This window comes from Odontesthes bonariensis, chromosome 21, assembly GCF_027942865.1.
Source record: "Odontesthes bonariensis isolate fOdoBon6 chromosome 21, fOdoBon6.hap1, whole genome shotgun sequence".
Classification (NCBI taxonomy): domain Eukaryota; kingdom Metazoa; phylum Chordata; class Actinopteri; order Atheriniformes; family Atherinopsidae; genus Odontesthes; species Odontesthes bonariensis.
In genome coordinates this window covers 12,242,591-12,265,892 of record NC_134526.1, presented here as the reverse complement: position 1 = coordinate 12,265,892, position 23,302 = coordinate 12,242,591, and the positions used below count along the sequence as shown (strand labels likewise).

The 23,302-nt window shown below is 39.8% G+C and overlaps 1 protein-coding gene across 10 annotated transcripts; it reads right to left on the bottom strand.

Moving 5' to 3' along the window:
• Nucleotides 1–214: 214 nt before the first annotated feature.
• elavl3 (ELAV like neuron-specific RNA binding protein 3) lies at nt 215–17,738 on the bottom strand. 10 transcript variants are annotated; one of them, XM_075454750.1, is made up of 8 exons: nt 17,257–17,738; nt 10,373–10,592; nt 10,179–10,282; nt 8,066–8,219; nt 7,695–7,920; nt 7,112–7,165; nt 6,531–6,569; nt 215–5,768 (listed from the first exon to the last, which is right to left on the bottom strand). In XM_075454750.1, exons 1-8 carry the CDS (start codon nt 17,263–17,265, stop codon nt 5,420–5,422), a joined length of 1,155 nt encoding a protein of 384 aa, XP_075310865.1. In that variant the 5' UTR covers nt 17,266–17,738; the 3' UTR covers nt 215–5,419. The 10 variants fall into 10 exon arrangements, with proteins under 10 accessions (XP_075310865.1, XP_075310872.1, XP_075310863.1 ...); XM_075454757.1 differs by having other exon boundaries at nt 215–5,747; XM_075454748.1 differs by having other exon boundaries at nt 7,695–7,923; nt 17,257–17,737.
• Between the last annotated feature and the right edge of the window lie 5,564 nt (nt 17,739–23,302).

Here is a 23,302-nt window from a genome sequence, read left to right as displayed (position 1 = left end):
TAGCCTTTCTTTCATAACTATACACTCTGATCCATAATATTTACCATATTATGACAGTTTATTGCATACGGTTGCTGCTTTTTAATCATTGAAGCATGGAGTCGAGCCAAAACTCAAGCCTCCAGTACTGCGAATACATGGTGGGTAAATGTCATGTTTGGTCACGATGTTCAGCATTTATTGTTTAGACAGTCAATGAAAATCAGGGCAGTCATATTTGTAACTTTTATTTTATTTTTTCTGGCATGTAAAGTACAAATAATTAAACAATTCCATGAAAAAGTCTTCAAGCGTCTTCAGCTGAAATCCCAGTAATAAATATCCTAGTCTAAACTGAAAGGTTTATTTTTTTTTTCTTGTTAAATTTCGACATTGTTCATTTGGTCATGTTTTGGAAGTATGAGATTTTGTAGTTTTTCTGCTGATATTGGTATCAGCAGAACTGTTTGATCATTTTCACCTTTGATTTGTTCTACCATTCCAGGAAAATGTAAGAAAAACATCACTAAGTTACTGCGTCCCCTCTTCTAAATAAATAGACACAAAATACAGTTGAGAAACAGAAGGACCACTCACCCCTTGACTACTCTAGAGACTCCCAAGAAAACCTTCCTGCAGCTTTTCCAGAGCTCTGCAATATTTCGTCAGAGCTCTTGGCTGGGTTTCCAAATGTACACAACAACTAAAGAACGCCTTTGTGTCTATAAGACAAATTGATATTGAATTGATACAGGTGATCTCAGTAATGCATTTCCCCTTCAGAATCAGAACCCTTAAAATCCTTTTTTTTGTAAATTAGCGCCATCAGCAAAACAGGAAAGCATCTTGCGAGCAGTTCAAACAAACAACTACCCCCAGTTCCTCCTCAGTTGCTGGACCCTCAGATGAACCAAAGCCTCACTAGAGGGGTCACTCCCAAGTTTTAGGGGTTCACCGAGTGGTTGGAAAAAACAAGACTGTGATTAGATTAAATAATTAAAAGATTTTCATTTAACAAGACAAACAGAACACAGGCAGTAAAGGCATAACATCTAGCACACAGCATGTATGTTTATACACTTCAATTAGTTAAATATAGCAGTGCATTCTTTGACTATGGAGAACGTATCCAAATCGTACTTCTAAAGCTGTTTTTCTATTTGTCCCCCTTTTTAAGAAACATAATGGTGTAACCACATTTTGGCAAACTTAAAATCTTTTAAACTTGCAAATATAATGAAATAAACCATAAATATACACAAAACATACTTTATACGAGGCAATAATAATAATCATAATAAATAGTTTTTAAGTTAACAATAAGTTAAAACTACAAGCTTAAAGTCGCCCAAATAATACAAGTTTTTTGGCGCTATTTTGAATTTTTTGTTTAAATTATTTTATGTTGCAACAAAAGCTACCACAGACTTTACAAACACAATTGAACACAGTTTGATTGAAATAAAAAAATCTAACTAAGTCTAAAATCTGCATACACTGTAAAAACTGCAACTAATTAAATAATGGAAGAAAAAATAAACTGTACCCAATCAATGCAACCAAAACATAATCTTTGACCCATGAGTGTTCTCTATGGCAACATCAACAACACAAATACGCTAATTTAACAAGTGAGTCTTGATATGTAAATGAAATCAATAAATTACAGGAAAAATGATATTTGAAATTGACATGGGCTAAAACTGATGATATATTAGACAGTATTCCTTTCAAAGCCATTGAGAATTGCTCTATTAAGTCAGCCAAATATGCAGTTTGTTTGAACTTACACGGTCAGAGCACAAATTAGGGACTGAGGAAGTGATTATGGAAATTTAAAGATCAGAGCTCTCATTGCTTGTTTGATTTATCAACGAGTCTGTTCGTTTTAATGCTTTTGTTTGAACATTTGTTCCTTTCACTACTCCGCAAACCTTTTCAGTGTGACATTTAATTTCTTTTTTAAAAAATATATATCATTTGTTCTCAGTCAATATAAAAACAAAACACATTGCACTTACTGTTCCATAGGAAAGTTTTTTTGTCTTTTTAAAATGATTATTGTTGTTGCTCAAGCAGTGTAGTACTGTTTCCTGCCATAGTCCTTGGCTCTCTGCTGTACATCAGGTGTGTGTCTTCATATAGACTGTGTATGGAAGGTCATTTCGGACTGACGGTGGGTTTTGTTTTGTGGGTTGACTGTACGACATTGGACATGGCTGGGTAAACAATTCCAGCTGCAGTTCAACGTGGCCTGTTTTCTCGGTCGTTCCTAGCGTCTTATCGCTGAGCTCGCCAAGTGCTCAGTTTTACTGTGCTATCTTGCAAATTGCTTAACCCAAAATAGCTTGATTAGTCTTTTATGTGGTCAGCTGTGGACACACCAGCAGCAATCAGTATTTCAGGGGCTGAAACAGCAGGAGCTGGATTGAAAAATGTCAGAGAAAGCATTTGAAAAGGTGCAATGTTAACGGTTTAAAAGGATAAAGACAAAGCAGATGATTTGAAATGTCAGGGGAAATACATTACGCGGATGCATTTTTCCTTGGTCAAGAGGTGAATAGATTTTGATATGCCTTATATTACTGCATGGAATGTGTGCAAATGGGATTGCTTGCATCTGTTTGATTTCGGCATTTGGTATAGTGTGTTTTAGATTTAGAAATGGAAACTGATATGCACAACTTATATGTTCAAAAGTAATTAGAGCTCAAATTGTCGAGGGTCCTTCTTCAATAAATAACATAGATTTGTACAGCAATTTCTCAGGGGATAATGTAGTTAGTCTTAGTTCACCATTCTTTGTACTGACTTGCAAAGCAGTTCTTTGGCAAAAATCAAATCTATCTAATCATAAAGACTCATGCTCATTGTTCATTATGAATCTGCATTTTACCTTTTTATTTGCAAGCAGCTATTCAGTTTTTAAGTCTGGCAATTAGCCGGTCTCACTTTGCCTGGGATTCTCAAGTCAAAGAACTTCACTCCACTGCACCGTCATTGAAGCAACATTGTACACAACTTCGGGACAAGAGATGTGAGCGTGTCTGAGCACTCAAAAGTATGGATGTGTCTCTCAGGTTGTTCCCCCAATTGTTTCATTGTAATTTTTTTCATCAGATATGTTTTTGTTCGGTTTGTTTCCTTTTGATGTGGTTAGACAGATAAGTTTGTGTGAGATACATTGTTCCTTCGCCCCCTCCCTTAGTCCCCACCCATGCACCGCATGCCTTTTACCCTCTTGTTCTGCAAAGATCAGAGGGTTTAAAATACAGCCATGCGATGCCCCAATTTTCCAAGCTTAAGAATCTGTAAAAATTCAGCACAAGGTCTTGTTCCTTTGTATGTATAAAAATAGATTTATCTCTAATGTAATCCTTTCAAAGAGATCGTCCTCTTTGGCTAACACAGCGTCACTTAGAAAAGCAAAAGCAAAAATGTCTTGAATATAGTTGACCCTATTTAATCTATTTTCATGTGCAGATGTCTTGATATTGAAAGACACTAGCTCTCCCCATGGTAAATCTAAGGTTTGGGCTTTAACAGACACTCCATCTTGACAGGTTGCCATTATTATTTTATCAAGGGTGCCATAAATAATCCTCATGCACTTGGGTTGGGGATATTTTGAAATGGCTATTTTTGTGGTTGTGCCATACAGATCTGAAGCAAATTAATAAATATCTTTCTGTTTTAGATAAAAGTATAGTTATGACACTTATTTGCAAGCTTGATGTTTTACAATCATCATTGAGAGGGCAGGAGTTCAAAGTTACTGGGAGGCTTTTAAGAGAATAGAAGGATTTGAAAGTAAAACTTGGGAGCATGTGGCAAAGTTGGAGGAGCAGGTAGTCTTTGCCCCAATAGATCAGTGATCATTTTTACATTGCCAGGTATCATCCCCAACACACATAGCTCAGTCAAGTTGAAATGTTCGTTCAAGAACTGTAGGCCTCTTAATCCACTCATTTCAAGTTTTTACCATAGATCCCATGTATTCTACTGAAATGTAAAATATAACCCTCAGGAAGCTTCTGTCTGTGCAATAAGAATAATACCGGTGTTTTTAATGTTTTTACTTCCTTGCAGACCCGCCTAGATTGTTGCTGTTCATGGGCTACTTAGCTACCTTTCCTGACTATAGTAACATTCAAAATCAAGAGATTAAGCATGAACAACAGATTTTGCCTTTCAATCATTGCCCCTAAGCTGGATGGACCTACAGACTGTGGCTGACAAAGTCTTGCAAGATGAAATGGCCCGTAGAGCATGAGAAAAACAGGTCCAAGGAGAAAAAAAACTTGCAAATAAAATGAAAAACACCGGTATTTTTCTTTGTTGTTCCAGTATTGTCATAAAATAGTTTTCCCTGCACACTCGTCACTCTCTTGTCCAGCAGAGAATTACTAATGAACATTGTCACCATGCGAGCACTGCTGCTCTGCTCTAAGTTCACAGACAGTCTTTCTGTATTAAATCCGTCATGTGGATAAGATTAGAAAAAAAATACAGCTTTAGAGGACTAAACACGTGTAAATCTTTCTAGTCACTGAACTGTGTTTCTGTGATACGAAAGTGTTTTTTTGTGATGTTTGGTGTGAGACTGTGAGGGAAAGTGTGACTCTAATGGCCTTCGAGCTACTCTTTTATGTGACCAGTATTCATTAGTTAGGCTAAATCATATTGGGTCTGAGCTAATAAGCCCATCTATGGTAGAGAGAGAGACTGCCTTTAAAATAGGCACCACCTAATGCAGGTCAGGAAACAGTAGTCAAAGTTTCTAGAAAATGCTTACATACTCGGCTATTATAACCACCTTAAATATTGAATATATAGTTATATTTTAATAGACGTATATAAGAGAACACTGTTTTTTTTTAGTTTAATTTTCTTTGATCTAAAAAAATCGCTGATTCAAAATGCCCAAGTGTAAAAAAAAGTGACTACATCCTCTCCCACAAGATGATGGGAGAGATGGTGGGGTAAGAGTTTGGGTAAATTGCACATATTCGTTCGCTTAAATTTATGATAATTTTGTTCATCAGTCGTCATAATTTGCCTGAATTCAATCAAAGCACACAGTACACATTCTATGTCACATTCGTTAGACTGTCTCCTAAATAGATAGCTCTTGCCCCCGACCCCACAAACCAGCTACGTACCCCTTCTAATTCAATCCAGGCAAATATAGGGAAGGACTAGCATGTTGTGTAAAGAGAAAAGAAAAACTCCACTAGTGTGTTTGAAACTCTGACTTGTGTATGCTTGAGTATGTTCATGTCATCTGTGGGCATGTTTATGTGTTTGTGGTTCCATTTCATGAATTTGTGTGAGAGTGTGTCAGAGAGAGACTCAGTCCAGGCCCATGTAGAGTAATGACACAGGGAGCTCAGGTACGTCTCCCTGCAGGTGGAACGAGCTGGTACCAGCTGCCTCTCTTTCAGGCCTTGTGCTGCTTGCTGGTCTTGAAGGAAACCTGCAGCACACGGTCACCCAGGCGGTAGCCATTAAGGCTAGCAATAGCCATGGCAGCTTCGTCGTAGTTGGTCATGGTGACAAAGCCAAAGCCCTTACATTTGTTGGTGGTGAAGTCACGGATGACTTTGACATTGGTGACTGCACCAAAAGGCCCAAAGAGCTGCCACAGGACGCTCTCATCCGCCTCAGGGGACAGGTTGTACACAAAGATGCACCAGCCGGCTCCAGTCGGACCAGTAAGGTTGACCCCAGCCAGGCTGGTCATGCTGTCAATGGTGATGGGTGAGAATCTGGGGAAGAGAGTAGGAGAACTACCATGGGTGTCATTCTGAAGTTCGACATCACATTCAGTCTTTTATATTGTCACTTATAGCCATGTATCTGTGAGAAATTATGGCGTTTTCGGGGACCCCATCTTCATCCCCTCTGCTGTACAGTAGATAGATAAATATGTGTGGGCATCACAGTGGTTCCAAACTACCTGCTTTCATAGAAATCGAGACTGTGTGCCCTGAGACAAGACACCCACACAATCTGCATATTTTCTCTCTCTTTTTTTTCTGTTGACCAGAACCTCTGGAAGAATTAAACACATGAATCACAATGTTCAACAGAAATCACAGTATTGAACGAAACACAGAAACCTGGAGGGATGAAAAGCAAATTGGAATCAAATCATACAAAAACTGGAGCAAACAGAGGAGACGCAAACGGAATCTGGTATGTCCATGCTGGTGAAAAAAGGGGACATTAAAGCAACTGAAACCAATAATGTTAGTTCAGAAAAAAATACATATAGTACTTCTATTGAATAAAACAAAAAACAAAAAGGGTAAACAAAGCTATGCCAGAATACCCTGCTGTTAGAAAGCTGCATCAGTGCTTCTTGCAATTACTTATAGTATTTTGTTGTCTGAGCTGCTTCTGTAACATGGTTAAATGGGCTGTGGGCATTCAGGATTATGGCTATTAGGTCTGATTTCGAGATGAGGTCAGCATGTGGTATTCCGGGCACTTTGTTTGTGGTTTTATTTTGGCATGAATGCTTTTGAAAGTACACCTTTGGCATTTACCTCTTGACTCCGTAGCTGGCGTTTAGTAAATTGTCGAGTCTGCAACGCAAGAGGGAGAATGAAGGGGATGCAGAGGTTAGTTATGAGATCTACAAGGAGGGGGCCTTTCATGTTAATATGTAGCTCCTTCACCAGCTGGCCTCCAGGGGGCATCCTCCTCTTTAATGCATTTCCAAACCATCCAGCCACAAACTGATGATGTTTCAAATTGTCTTTCTGACATTTATTGTTTATTGTGCGTTCTTTGTAAGAGCCAATGTAGATTTCCATTTATTGGCTTAAATGTAATATGAACAAAGGTAGTTTTACCATTACTGATTAAAAAAAAAAGAAATTTCTATATAAAATAATTGAGCCATCCAACCTTGCCTTGTTACTGAGATTCAGTGAAAAATATTTAATAATGGAGGACTTTGACTTCCATAGCTTTATATCCTCATTTCTAATCAACCTTGTAAATGAGGTTAACATTTGGCATTTTCAGTGCTTGTGATGTCTATAAAGCCTATGAAGTATAGGGAGTAACCAAAATGGATTAAACTTCTCTTTATTATTGTACTCGGAAAAATCTAGTTTCTTACATTGTGTTTGAGCTGTTATTTGGATCTGGTCCCTTTCCAAGTGAAGGGATCACACTGCAGTTTAAAAGAAAGTCAGAGAAAAAGAGTGAGAAGGAGGGACAATACCATATTGCCATTTCCTTCCTTAGCATGAAATAATAACTACTTAGATGAACAGTTTTTTGATAATAAATATTATAGACAAATGTTTGTTTGTAAAACGTTTTAGACCTCACAATTTTTCATATTATGTATGCAGACCACATTTGCTGTTTAAAGAAGTGCAACTTCATCTGGTGGATTGAATGTAGCCACAAAAAATATTCATTCTGAGCTATTCTGTGATGCAGTCAAGCAATAATGATAGTAAATAAATATTTGGAAACTAACTTCTACTGATACAGCAATTATACCTTTTTACAACAATGTAATGATGACACACTTAACAGTTGTTAGTTAAGATGACACTGACTTTGAATAAGCTCAACAACAGAGCAGGACTACCTGTAAATTGGTCCTGAAACAATCTCATTTTTACAAACTATCTACTGGTTAGAGAGGGACTCAGAGGTGGGTTGATGGGGGGGTTGGTAAAGGTTAGTACCTGAAACGCTGAGTCTGGTGGTGCAGGGGCCCTGTGTAGCGGCGCGCAGCAGTTTGGTACAGCTGAGTCAGTAAGGCCTGGCCTGTCTTCTGGCTCGGGTTGTTGGCGAACTTGACAGTTATGGGCTCAGCAGCACCCAAAGGCTTCTGTCCATTCAGTCCTTTGATGGCCTCTTCTGCTTCATTTCGCTTGTCAAACCGGATGAAGCCCACTCCTCGTGATATGCCTGCTCCGAATAAGAAAACAGACCAATGTGACTACCTTGGCATCACAGACCACTTCTCTTTGTACGTCTGATTGGCCCAGTGAGAGGTCGATGATGTCATGATGATATTTTGAGTGGCAGAGTCTGATATGGAATAAGGCTGTACCTGTGACTTGGTCCACAAGGATGCGGGATGTGATGATGCGCCCATATTGGGAAAACAGCTGTTCCATGTCTTTCTGGCTCATGGTTTTGGGGAGTCCGCTCACGTAAAGGTTGGCATCACGAATGGAAGCTGAGCTTGGCCGAGCATATGATACCTAAAAAACAGAAATGAAATAATCTTTGAAACGTGTTTGCGTGTTGCAGATCTTGGATCACAGAAAGAAAATTTACTCATTTGAATAGCAGTTTTAAATTTGACTGTTTTCTCCTCATCTCAACTGACTTAGTTGCCAGTTTGGTATTTGTGGACTTAAACAATGTTTTTAATCCTTCGCTCAGGCACAATAAAAACATCACAGACACATTATGACGCCTGTCACAGTCACCTGTACTAAATCTAATCGGTGGTGAACAAGCTCATGGGTTAGCTGTGTTCTGCACTGACAAAGATTTGCCCAAGCTAATATTTTTTTACTAATTCCCCAGTGACTTAATTAGTGCAGCATCATTTTTGATGCGTCTGTGTTTATATCCCTTCTTATTTTACTGTCGGTCTACTTTCAGCCCTATTTTTATCCATTACGGCAAAACAGTATCTAAGTGATTGTAAAAGCGATAGACCTATTATTGTTCTTCTTTTTATTGGAGAGCATAAACACTTCTGTCACAGATAGTCCAGTTCAGTGCATTGTTAAGAGTGGTGTGTTTGTGTGTGATGGAGAGACAGAGTGAGTGTTGTCTAAGATAGGCAGAGCTGCTCTCCCTGTCCTGCCTCTTTTCTTTGTCTCTATTCTCTGGGGGAGAACAGCTCCACTGGCAAACAGCGAACAATATAAGTGTATCACAAGACTTACAGGATTCTTGACAACTTGTAAACATACTGTTCATATACAAATTGCTTTACGTTCGATCAAGGTGCTATGAATAAAAATGTTTTTTTGAGGGGAGGGGGGGCACAAAAAGCTAGGATCCCATTGATGTGTATTGTATGTATTACCAATCTGATGACTACATGTGTTCTGATTTCATCCATCAGTACTAAACAGCGGTGTCTATTGTGCACACAAGATGACTGTATGAGCAGGAGGGTTGTGTGGTGAAGTGATTAGGGTGTTCTGGACAATTCAGGGGGGAGCTGCTGTGTTCGGGGAGCAGAGGCTGCCCTATAATTAACCCTCTCCCTGTCGCTCCCACAGTACAGATGGTGCCTGAAGCCCATATGGCCTCTAATCCTGTCATTGGCATTCTGCTCTTTGAGCTACCCCCTACCCCTCTATTGCTGGCCCCTCCCTCACACCTCACTTCTTTCTTTGAAGCTTCCTGCGAAATCAGGATTAGATTATAGTATTATCCAAAGGAACTGTTTTTCAGATTTGAGAATAACTTACAAAGTGTAGTAATTGTCTGTGATCATTATTTTGACTACAAGGTTTTACCAGTATATGAATAATTTATTGTAATATAAAACGTATGCATATTGTCAATATTGTGTATATTTTTCTGTATCTCACCAAAACAGTAGTCAAATCCGTTAATGAACTTTAAGCCCATTGTTTGATGTCAGAATTAACATCCCTTTCCATTGACATCTGCTCGAAGATCACCTGCTCCACTTTCTTAGAGATTTGATTTTTCAATCCTGCAGTTTGTCTCTATCTTTGATCTACTGTGACCAGGTTGGGTGGGTGGAAGGAATTAGAGTTTAATAATATGCCCCCTTTTCTGCATCATCTGATTTTGGGACAAAGAACCCCCCTAATTAGCCTAGATTGGAGGCAGATGGGCTAACCTGCACTGACCCTTGTGCACCACAGTCAGGCTACCTAATTACATTTCCATCACAATAACCTCTGCATGCTGTCCGCCCCTTGCTTTCTGACCTCCACTCTCTCCTTCTCTTTTCACCCTTTCTCTTACCTCCTTTGTTCTAGCCACCGCTCCCTTCTGCCACCGCCTCCCCATTTTGCTCCCCTCCCTGTGTCACGTCTGTTGCTACGCCTTTCAACAACCCCCTTGACAAAATCTCCACTTCCTCTCTTTTTGTCTAGCCTGCTGTCAAGAATCAAAAATGAATTTGAAGTGATTTTATTTTTTGATAAAAGAGGTTTGCTTACCTTGATTGTTTTAGTCTGCAATTTGAGACCGTTTAGTGTGTTGATGGCCTTGTCGGCATCATTTGGATCCACATAGTTTACAAAGCCATACCCCAAACTCTGACCTGCAGACAAAGATGGAGATTATCACAACCAGTTGGAGTCATTGTTATTAGTTTTTTAACTTATTGTTAAGCATAGACAAAGCGTCATACCTGTTATCTTGTCTCTGACCAGCTTGCAGGACTCTATTTCTCCAATGCTACCAAACAAACTTTTGAATTCTTCCTGGGTCATGTTCTGAGGCAGATAGTTGACGATCAAGTTGGTTTTGCTGTCGTCTGTGGAGCCATTTGTACTAATGACTGGGCCATTAGGCAGACTGGTTCCACTTGGACCGTTGGACACCTGGGTTTCCATGGTGCTGATTATCTGCTGAGGAAGAGAGGGGAGTTAGATTCATAATTCCCAGGAAGAAACAGTGAAATACAGTGGTGATGTACAGAGGTATAGATAGGCCTAAAATATGTTATTTAGCATAGTATAATACATACGCTATTCACATAGCCACATACATAGATTGGCCACTTTGTCACTATCAGAAGGCAGTTCAGGACTCTGCATTGCTAAAATGGAGATGGATACATGGTCTGATTTTATCATCTCCCCTCCCCCCTTTGCCCCATCTTTCCTCCTCCCCTGCTCCCTGCCTCTGGTCCTGCAGATGTCACAGTCCCTTTTCCTTATTCCCCTTCCTCCCCCAACTCTCTTCCAGGGTCAAACTCCATTACATCATTATACTGAAACGAATAATAATAGTGATAGTGGTTGTAAGGCTGGGGGAGTTGTTGAATGGATTTAGTTCTTCAACAAATAAATCATATTATGCTTTAGTTAAAGAATAATTCAGCATTACAAATTTGTTATTATGACATTATTAAAGTCTCTTTGTTGTCAGCTGGTTTATTTTTCTCAGTGGAATTAGAATTTGGGTTGCAATGTGGCATGCAGTGTCGTCTTTGTGTCTCTTTTGTTCGCCTTGGTGTGCACATTACTGCTTAATTTGAGCCACATGTGATATCAGGGAACGTCTGTATGTAAGAGACACAACATCCTGCTCTTTTTTCTCCCCTGAACACAGAGTGATTTGTGTCTATATCAATACAGCTTGTGTAAACCTTCATAGAAAAGGACTAAATCTAAATATGTTGGGGTGTCATGGTTCTATCTATCTTTTGTAATTTGTTAAAAACAATTCAAATAAAAAAATATACTACATTTCCAAGCAATATGTATTAAACACTTTGATAATACAGTTAGAGCTTATAATTGTTTTTTTATTCTAATTTCAGTTTATGATGCACACATTTAATGGCATGCATTTACTGCCTATTTTATCTTCTGTCACGAAATCATCACATTAAATATTAACTTTATTTGCCAAAGTAAATACATATGCGTGCCTAGAATTGGGAGGATGAGTCATGCAACTATAATTCTAATCTCTACAAGGACAGCTTGTTAGTACTTTGGACTATACTGTGTCAGTTTGGGTGCATTATGGTACCTTTTAACAAGTCCATAAACTTGAAAAAGTGATGCTCTTATGCTGTTGGGCCAGCATGTAAACAGTTATGTCCAATAGTATTTCAAAAAGGCAAAAAGAGTCCTTTCTAAAGCTCTTGGTTTGACAATGTGATCCCAAGCAACGGAAAGTTAATGAATCAGCAGAGTTATATTTACTATTATGTATTGGGAATTTATTGACTTGATTGAGAAATACTGTAGCTGTCACTGAAATATGTACAAGCATTAACATTGCAAGTTGCTAGCAATAAGCCAACATGAGTTTTGTTACTAAACAATGCAAACGTTTTATTTTTAAGTTTTAAAGCTGGGTTGAGCTTGTTATGCATCTTTAAATGTCTTCCCTGATGACCAAAAAAATATGGCCTATGTTTTTTGTTTTTTTTCTTATCATTTCCTGTAAATCCACCATCATTTTGCATTTCTATTCGTGGTTCAATATCCCATGTATCACATTACTAAATGTCTCAATTTCTTCATTTGGGCTCATTTGTCATGTTCTTTCTTTTTCCAGGTGTCTGAAAAGATTTCTCACATTAAATCTTTTTTTTTTTTTTTTCATCAAAACTGTATCCGGCTGACTTACTTTGAGCCTCACCTTGAGTCACGTTGCCCAGGAAACAGCCTCTCAAAGACTGCATTGTTTCTAATGGCTGTCAGGCTTTCTGACCTTGAGGTGAGTATTTGTTTGTCTGAGCGTATTAGGTGCAAATATACAGGGTTAGACATTTCCATTCCATTAATTGAAACTGCATAGCTTTGTATGATATGGGAATTTAAGATAATTCGACTGAAATTGACAAGAGAAAAGCAGCACAGGGTTAAAACAGCCTAAAAATAAGATACTTCAAATGCACATCTATGTACAAAGAATGGACAGTTACAGTGTGTAACAGCAACCTGACAAGTAAATATTTTGATCTGCAGTTAAAATAGGAGCTAAATATAATTTTTTTTAATTATACATGAGGAAGGGTTAGAGAGTTTGACAATAAAAGGCGCAGTTAAGCTGTTTTGTTAATATTTGTTGTAATGTTAATGGCATACATTGCTGTGTAGTGCATCTGACTAACAGAAATACCAAGACCTGAATGGGTCTGACTAAACAGTTTTGCAGAGGAAAATGAACATTTCAGGGGCAAATTTGACTCGACAACTGAAAAAAAAACCACAGCGTGTCAGAGCACACATTCCCCGCGAATAGCGTGAAGTTATATAATTCATAGACCCAGTGAGGATGGGCTGGGCACAGGCAGCAGCAAAGATTAAGTTTTCATACAGTAATGGGGAGCAACAGCATGCTTTCGAGTTATTTGAAACAAATGAAATTCATACATAAGCTTCATTTTTAGGTTGTCATATTTGATATCGCACATCATCAACTACCATCAAATGGTTTAGCATTTTTTTTGCCCTCACCTGATAACTGTGTGATAAAGGAAAATCATTGTTATAAAACAGGAAGACCTACAATAGTAGGAATAATCACAATATTCTCTGTATTTACAATCTTCAGTTATTAGTTTAATAGTTTTTCAACCACTGGGGACAATAGAGAGGATCAGTAACCAATTTTACGTCAATTTTGCTTAAGCCATTTTTTGCACGTCACTGTCTTCTCAGTTCTTCAAATTAACTCTCCTATAATAACAAAAACATAACAAAAAAAATCTGATTTTAAATCTCTTGCAGACCAAAGTTATTATCATCATGGTACGAGTACCACACTATTTTTTTTTGTTTTTCTATTTTGGGGCTGTGTGAGATTTAATATTTAATGTACTGCATCAGCATCGCCTACACATGGTCCCAGACTCTCTCACACACAAGAGTTCTGCTTCCACTGGCAAACACATGAACCCAGACTTGCACGCAAACAAGAGCCCAGCATCCACTGCCAAACACACATACCACCTACACGACACACTATTAAATTCCAAAACACAGAAGCATTACAAGACTTAATGTAAATGCAGTCTGTGGTCCCTGCCTCCTGATACATATAAACAGCTTCCCCTATTCATTTCTGCTCCAGATGCAGTGCAACTCTTGAGGCTATGATGTAAAGAAGAAAAACTATTTCCCAGTTTATCTGCTTTCTCCATTTATATCAAGATGTTCGTCAGTTCAAATGTTACAGAGTGATTTTTGTGAGTTGTGGGATAATTGTTAGATTTAGTTTTGACATGCATATGAGCTTGGTGTGGCATATAATTCATTTGCTGCTGAAGCATGTCATACTAGAAATATTTCAGAGTAGATAAATCTAATAATCAGTCAAAAATATAAAGCAAACATATTCTGATATATTTCTTAAATGCAGTTGTGGAAGTTATTTCTTCCTTTAACCTTGTCTCTAGTCCACATTATATAAAAAATTTTCCTCTGGAAGGCATGAATCAAAACCGAAAGCTAAAATAAAGTGCAAATGAGCCTTCTAAATAACACAGATTACGGGATTATCCCAAACAAAGGGCATTAGCCACACTCTCTGCAGCTTAAGGGATCACGGTGGCAGCTGTAACAACAACAGGACGACAGGAGTCACAGCCCTTGTCAGCCATGCACCCAAACTCCATCCTTTTCTCCGCTCAGCAGACTACAAAGAAAATATTTCTGAAAGATTGCAGCTCTCTGAGTATGTCTGCTTTGATAAAATGATAGCCGACAACGTCAAAGGCTCGAGGAGACGAATTTGTCTTCCAAGTCCTTGTAGCATGCAGGGCGCTATCCAGCGTGCTGAAAAGGGAGTGGCTTTCGGACGGTCTTATTTGAGGCCACAGATGGCCACGGAACAAGCAAAGACCATCGATTTGATTTGTATTTTGTTTCATTTTAAAAATATTTGAATCCCATACACTGAGTTAAAAAAAAAGAAAAACAGCTTTTTTGAATGTGACAAATTACTAAAATAACCCCCGATTTATTTTCAAATTTCCTTATTTGGCTCCTTTTTAAAAGGCAAGACTTGTGAGCTCTGCAGGCATTCATGAACCGGGCCGCCTATTTGCTGAATAAACGTATTGAAACGACCAAACAAAAGAGCCACCCGTTCCTCCTCTTCTCTCTCGCAGAGGCTATGGCAGCACTATGAATATTAATGTAAACAGTGGCGCTTTGTGTCGTGGCTTGGGGCTGCAGGACTCGCCGGGAACAATGATCGTTACAGTTGCCAGCTTAAAGTAAAAAACGATAGGTCAAATATATACATATATAAAAATACCTAGTCTGTATTTGGTTTTAACTCTAAGAATGGGCGTTCTTGTAATCATTTGTTCATTTTAAAAGCAGGGCACTCAGGCTTTAAAACGACGAATCACTACTATATTGTAATATGAAAATATTGTATGAGGATATAATGTATTTTCACAACCATCTTGAAATGATCTAACATTTTTTAGAAAACCCTTTTCGTATTAATCTTTACGATTAATATCCCGTTAAAAGACGAATGTAAGAACAGATCAGTCCAAGAGATTTATTTTTGCAGTCCCAGATGAAGGTATTTACTCTACCTCTTTCTTCCCTTCAGGGCTTATATTTGTTGAGATAATCACATGCTGGGCAACAGGAGACGCACCGCGGCTTACTTCACATCCCTACCTCGTTATACTGGACGTATCTTTACTGTGAACATTTTACAGAGAGCATAACGATTTTGGTCAATTTTCCGTGTAACCTCTAAAAGTCCAATGTTATCTTCTTCAGTACACATAGTCGTTTTTTAACTTAAGACCAAACAGCTGTTTACAGTGATGGCCTCGCCTGTCCTTGTCCTTGAATTGTGTAAGTGCCTTGGAAAGGTTATCTGACTCAACGCTTTTATTCGCTTGGCACTGCGGTACAGGCATGGGACTGCGGACCATGTGGAGGGAAGATCCTGCCACTGTCGTTGTGACACTATCACGGCCTGAAAGGGACAATAGGTGACGGCAACAACACAGGGAAAATAAAACTGCGATTGCACACGTGTCAAGTGAATAGATCGAGCCAGTGATCTCCACCTCCACTACAGTTTTTCAAAAGCAATTTTATGGGTATTTCAAATTCATTCAAGTGTCATTAGAGTTAATCGTGGTCCTATATTTCGAGGACCAACTCTGTCTCTCACGTCCATGGCTCTTTATGTGTTAAATGATTTATTTTTTGTACTATTACTAACCACAGACTAAACAGTCTGGACACTGGAGCAACTATATGGTCCAGGTGCTCCTTAGTAATTTCGTAATTAAATAAAAACTCTTTTTTTTTTATCTCACTTTTATAAGCAGGTTTTTTTTTTAAACGCCTGCACGTAATATTAAGGTTACAGCTGTAGCATCTTTTTTGATTATGTGTTAATTATTTATTGTCTAACTTCCCTAAATGGATGTAAATGGGTTTGTCCTTAATTGGTCTTTTTAAATAAAGTGTGTGCATTCAGCCGAGGAGTATGTCAAGAGGGAAAGCGGAGTAGGTCGTTTGAGGCTTCAAGGCCCTCGTTTGATGCTGGAGTCCAGCAGAGACACGCCCAATCCGGCCGTCGGCACAAAGCAAAGCTAATTTAACAGCGCTTCCATCTTCTTTTATCCTACTAGCGCAGTGCAAGTATGGCCATCTTGTACGTGTGTGATGTGTTACTTGGAGAAAATGCGCTTAAAATGGAGATGTCCGTGCACGGCCTTACTGTCATGGCCTCTGAGATTTCCAGCCCATTTACTCGGTTGCATCGCAACGAGAACCCTGAGGAATTTGGACTTTGTCTGATTCAATGCTAACCAATGGATGCGTAATCTCCCTCCCCCCTCCCCTCCTTGGAGTGACTCGACCCTTTTTTTTTTCTTGTGCCTTGCTGGATGGGCCCTCAGCCTCCGAGGCATCATGTTTTGTCTCACAAACCCGTCCTCAGCATCCTCGTGCAGCACCAAGCAAAGAAAGCCCGTCGCCCCCCCCTGCCGTCCCCCATCTCGCCTAACTGCAGCGCCTTATTGCATTTCTCCGTCTCCATCATCCTGCGGAATGTATTAGCTGAAGCTTGACACTAGAACATGAAAGAAATATATTCCGAGCTGCGATATTCAGACAGGCATTGTGACTGTAATGCTAAAGTATTAAACCTATGCTCTCTAAAATGGCAGGATAATGACTTTGTCCAACGCTGAGGATGACTGCAGGCTGGAGCGCAGCCGGCATGGCGCATCACACAGCATGAGATTGCTAACTGCATGTATCGAACGCTAATCTCATCATAGTAATATGGCATGGCATATTGTACAAAAACATAGTTAACTAATCCCACAGCTCCTCTATGTTTTGGCATGTGAGCACAATCAGGGAGCGCTGCTTAATATTGATCTCTTAATAGGGACTTCTTCAAAAGATACATGAGGAAGAAGGATGTTAAATTACTCTGTTTATGGCTGTATTACATATGTACATGCAAAACATACCCAGCTGAAATGAACTGAGATATACTATAAGCCTAAGAACAGCATTCCACTCATGACTATAAGAGAAATAGAGTCATACGTACAGTAACCATTCTTGACGAACAATGAAAGAAATCTAGGTCCTTCTTTCCTCTGGTCTTGTAGCTGAAGGCTGAGTCTCTCTGTGCTCTTAGGCCTTTATATTATGGTCTTTACGTTTTGTTTGGAGTCAAAATTAAAAGAAAAAAAAAGAAAAAAAGGAAAAAAATACAATCTTCGCCAAGGGATCTCAGCCCTCTGAGATTGTAGGTGTCCTCTACAGGATGAAAATAAGGAGAAAGGAGTTTTCTACAGGATGATGATGAGGGAGAGCGTTCTCTCTGAGTGGCGTGGGCGATGGTTCAGAAAAAAGAGAAGCAGTGATCCTCAGCAGGGTGTGTCCAGGGGAGGGTGCTCTGGTTTTGCTGTTTTTGTGTGTAATTCCTTGCTCCTCTTGCAGTCTCCTTCTGTGCCTCTGCTGCAATGTTCTTCTTTTATGCGTTCTCCTGGCTGGCAGAGCGCGCTGCTGATTGGCTAATTGTGCAGGGAGGGTACTACAGTGCAGCCATTGCAATGCGCTCCTCTCCCATTATCCCCTTCAGGAGAGATCACCAAGAGTCCTCCCCCTCTTCCCTCTTCCATCCCTGCCCTTCCATCTCTCCACTCCCTCCTTCTCTTTGCCCTTCCTTTCTTCCTGCCCCCCTCTTCACACACATGCAGAGCAGAGTGAATAGGGCTCCACCTGCACTTTCAGAACAGATGGGTGCAGCAGAAGACAGTGGACTTGTCTTTTTCCTTCCCCACATTTTGTACTCAGTCCTGCTTTTGCACAGACCCTTCATTTCTCTCTTTATTCTTCATTTAGGCCTGTTGGAAACTATTGCAGACAACTGCCATCCATAGGCTTTTGTCTGTGCAAATAAAAGCAATTCAAAGTGTATGTCAGTAGATTCTCTGAGTCCACATTCTGAGCTGGTAATCAGGGGAGAAGCAGACAGAAGTCTGCAATAATTTGGGCGTGAACTGTGGTTAGAAACAATACATTAAATCCACACAATAACAAATTAGCAGATGATTTCTGAAGCTTTCATATGCGAGGCAGATTGTCAGCCATAGGGTCAGGTGCAGACATGTGAATATTAAATTAAATACCTTCTGGATTAATAGATGTTGGTTCAGAAAAAAAACCCAGAAACATGCCCACCAGTGATGTTGTACTTACTTTACTATCACAGTATCCACTTCCTGAGGAGTTCCCAGCCCTCTTTGCCCATCTCCTGCTGTTCCCTCCCATTTCCCTAGCTGTGTGGTGAGTGCTCACTGAGACATGCTGTTTGGGCTCATCTATAATGTATCCCCTGTTCTGGGACATCATGTGTGACAAATGACCTATTTTTGTGCAGACCCCCATAGGGCCTTGACCTGGGGGAGGTGCGTGCAAGTGTGCATAAATCAGAGCATGCTTGTTTATTTGCGTATGGGTCTTGGGTTTTTTTGTTCATATGAGTAAGCAAGACAGTGAAAGAGGAATTGTAGTTTGTATGGAATAGAGGTCTTGTGTGAATTTGGTAAGTGTTGATGGGTTGAAAAGTGGTGCTGATGTGATCACTTCCTCAGCTTTGCTCTCCTTAACTGACCTTGAGGAATCCTAGGAAGTCTGACTTTGAAGAATGATGGTGTGAGGGGAGAAAATTGTTTGCATTATTAGCACTGGCCACTCTCCCTTGATTAAGCTGTGGATGGGTGTTAGTATATCATCACATTAAGATATGTAGCAGGAAAACCAAGTAACCAATTCCTTACTGCTTCTCCCACTTTTTAGTTTGTCCCTCCATATCACTTTTGTATACCCCCATACCTTTTTGTCATTGTCCTGCAGCTCTCTTTCAGTCAGCTTCTTAACATTGGTTCTGTCTGATATTTTACATAATTGCCTTACATAAGTAGCAAGCTTGGCTCAGAGCTTGGATGATATTAGTGGAGATGAATATTGCATGAGGAAAGCACTCGTTAAGCGTTAATAAGAGGATAGAGATGGAGCCCCACTGTCAGTCTGTCTTAACCCCGCCCCCACCGTTCTGACAAGCAGTGACTCAACTCAGCCTGGATGCGTTGGAGCCCTTGAGTCAGTTTGCTCGTGAGCGAGGACAAGAGTGTGTTCATGTGTGCAAGTGCACACGTGGATGTGTGTGTCTCTTCCTGCGTGTATGGACGTCTGAGAAGAGACGTCGAGATTCACTCATTAGGTGCTTGTGTTTTTTCCCCCTTTGTTTGCTGAATAAAAGCGGCTCTTGTAATACAAAGACAACCAGGTCTGTCAACTGACTGCATCCCCACTTACAGTTCACACTTAATGTGAATAAATGGGCTTAATTGTGGCCCCTCATTAGAGCCCGGGTTAGTAGCATGGCAGCTGAATCCTCCCTGTGGGTAAGAGGGTATTTGAAGCACCCATTGTATGTTTCTGAATCATAGGATCAAGCATTAGTTTTGCTTAAAAGCCTTTTTGTTATTCTACTGATTATTTTCTTATATTTAAGGGTCCGTCTACTAGCGTTGATTAGGCATCTCATAGTATTGTCCCTTTCCTTTTGGCATATCAAGGAATGCACCTTGGTGCCAGAGAATTGAATGAAATTAGTAAACTGATTTTGATCATGGACACGCATGGGAAACACTGCCAGCTTTGCACTCATCCTAGAAAGCTAAACAGAAAGAGAAGAAAAAAGCATGCATTTTGAACTCTCCTATCTATGCAGCGGTATCAGAACATCAGTAACATGCCACTGGTGTGTGAATATCAATTTTAATATATATATATACATGACATCCTGCGTTTAAAAAAATTTGAAAAATCCAGAAGATCCGTTTTTTAGCTTGGACTTCTCTTTTCCTTATCACTATTATTCTTGGAGTATGACGTCAAAAAGATTGCCTGTTGCCATTGCCCTGCGGTAAGGCAGTGGCCTTGTGTATGTGCAAGAGGGATGGAAGAGGGGAGACAAGGAGAGTGAGGGAGTGACACTACGACAGTGTATCTGGGGGATGGGGACGATGAATCAGCCTCGGGTCTGGTTAATTCAGTGGTCTCTCAACCAGGCCTTGCTGTTGGCAATTCAAGGTTTTGTGGCAGCAGCAGTGAAGCAGTTATTGCTTTCAGGAAAGGTTCCAAAAATAAATTAGCCTCTTTTTAAAAAGGACATTTGTTGGTAGTGGCAACTGGCCTAATTCAACCCTTTATGTATTATTTGGCAATTTTCTTGTGATCTCCCTCATGGGTTCACTCGCACTTTTTCTCCGTCTCTCTGCTCTCTTTCTCTCTACATCCTTCTCTCCCTCTGTCTGTCTGGATGTGTTGTCTCTGGGCTATTATTAGAGTAGACAGGCTGGTGGGAGGAAGTCTCTGAAGTAGACGCTCTTGTCATTTTTTTTTTAATATAAGTATGATATTCTGCTTTCCATGTGCCTATTTAATTCTCTGTGTACTGTAGGTATGTTTTTTTTTGTTTGTATTCACTGTTGAACAGGATATTTGTGTAATCAGTTCAGCCAAAGTGTATCTTTCACATTCTTATTATTTGACTAAAGGAAAAAATATACCTATGCTGGTGTACGCACGGGACTCATGAGGTTATCTTTATCAGAGCTGTATACTCACGAGTATATTTGTGAACGTTCTTGTTGTTTTAACTTTGGTTGAAACAGGACAAACCTCTTTTACTGCGCCCGTTTTTTACTCGAAACCCTTTTAAATATAAAGCACAAGTTATTAATTTTTCATCTTGTCCTGTCTGAGTTTGTATCAAGGGAGAGTCCTTAAACACACAAAGCTCTTAGACGCTCTTTGTTTTTTTCTCTCTCCTTATTCCTCCTGCTCTCCTACTTGACATAGAAGAAAAACATATATGTGATGGACACAAAATGAATAAGGGAGGCGCAAATATGCCTGTTCTGTTAAACTGTGCTGTTCTAGCTTTCAGTCACTCTGTGGATGTCACGACTTATAGTGAACAATGAAAAGCATAAGACACATTTCTTGCCTTAATCTCAGATGTACTCATTGTGTTATCATGCAGAATCCGATGTACTTGACAGTGAAAAGTGGAACTTTAGATTGATAAGACAGGCCTTTTATGTGGAATATTTTTAATGTTTCCTCGAAAAGCTTACTAATTTTGCAAGGGCACTCAATCTTCTCCCCCTCCATCGTCCTCCGTCCTCCTCTCCGCTTACACTCTCTAGCTCTTACTCACTGTAGTCCAGCTTTCTACCCTATGGCCCTTCCCTTTTTCAGTAATAGGAGACTTGAAATCAATAGCACATTAGTCTGGCCGGAAACTCTTGTGGAATTAAATATGAATGACTGAGATTGCAGCTCTACCTGCTGCTAAGAGAGAAGCATCATGGCTCATGGGGGTATGGGATTTTTTTCCCCCTTCCTCTTTTGAGTAAACAGCCTGAACATTTTGTGCTGCTCCTACAGCTTACCAGATCACTGGGCGACTTAGTTTTTATTGGCAGTCACTGAGCAGCACTGTGGACATTGCAAGGCATTGTGCCTGGGCTTGTCATTTTGTCTTCTGCACCAGTCCGTTAGCTTAATGTGATAGAGCAAATGGAATCATGGACGTCACAAAGCCGCGACAGCTGAGGAGGCAAGAAGAATCAACCAGCCACACCCATCCTCCAAGCACAGCAGCAGTACCATTTGAATATGAAAGAGCACTTTGTTATTAACAGATTGAATCTTACTTTTTTCCATTTTTTTTCTCAACATGCAAAATGAGCTTCTGCTTTCATTAGGCTACTAGGTTTTCTACTCAGTTCTTTCATTCTGGAACTTTTCCCACTTTAATGTTTATTGCTTTGTTTTCCATCGCTTGGTTCTATTTTCATTAACCGGTTCCCCGTGTAAAGTGGAACTATTTTTTTCTACATGTTAAAAGCATAATTTGCAAGGTAGCTGAAGAGTGCTTGCTGGTGGGAGGATGGTAATATGAGACAAAAAGCTACTGTGTACGCTTCTGGGAATTGCTAAAGGCTTAGGCACCTGTAAGCTAATACGAATAGATGATATAGAAGGAGATATATTTGCAAGCCATATTTCACTCCATCAGAGATGAAACGGTTTGTGACAGATGGACTGAAATTGTTGCCCTGTATGGCCCATAAGTAAGGCCCTCCTGCTTTCCCTCCCTGACAGATGTACGGGGAGGACCACAGTGCACTCCTCTTTCAATTGATTTGGGTGCTTGAACCCTTAGGGACTGGAGGATGATGGTGGGATGGAGAATTTTTTTTTTCAGGGGGGTAATGTGATGGGGATTTTGTAATTTCCTGCCGCCCTAAAAACAAAAAGTGCTTTAAAGAACTCATAAACATATTTTATCCATATACCTGCATATATTCAAACATTGGGGTGTGCTGATAGCACTGTTTTCTGTGCCATGCACTGACTAGAGGTAGAAGGTCTATTTCCATAAATCTTGGTTTCTGAGTGACAGCATAGCATGCATCCATGCATGTCATGTAGGCAGAGGAGAAATTGTGCCTGCTCGTACTTGTCTAGATACTATATTCAACTGATTCGCTGCAGCTTATCAGCGAATAACCATAGAAAAACATTGTCTGATTATATTAATCTACTTTGTGGTTGCTGGTAGAGGTTTAACTATGAAGAGATGTTGATATGTGTGTTTTGGAACAAGTAAGCTGACGCTAAGTGAGTCAGCAATGATTACCTTTAACTCCCCCTCCAACCCTGACTGTTGGATCTTCATTAGGAGACTTAACAGCTGTCTTGTAGCAGATGTGTCCTGTTGCTACAGCACACTCTCTGTCCCTGGAGGGGAAAGGTCAAGACGGGTGGAGTTTGAAGCAGAGATTCTCCTAAAGATGTTAAATGTTGATACTTTGAGAGAAATAAACAAATGAGCATCTGCCTGCCCCTTGTGTAGGACATCACTGTGGGATGGAGATTAAAATTTGCATTATTGATAACAAATTTCTGTCTGGTGCAATTTATCCACCCTGCTTTAAAAACAGGAGAACAACCAGAAAATTACCATGAGGAATTATTTGAAACTATCCCTGCATGTGTGTATGTGTTTT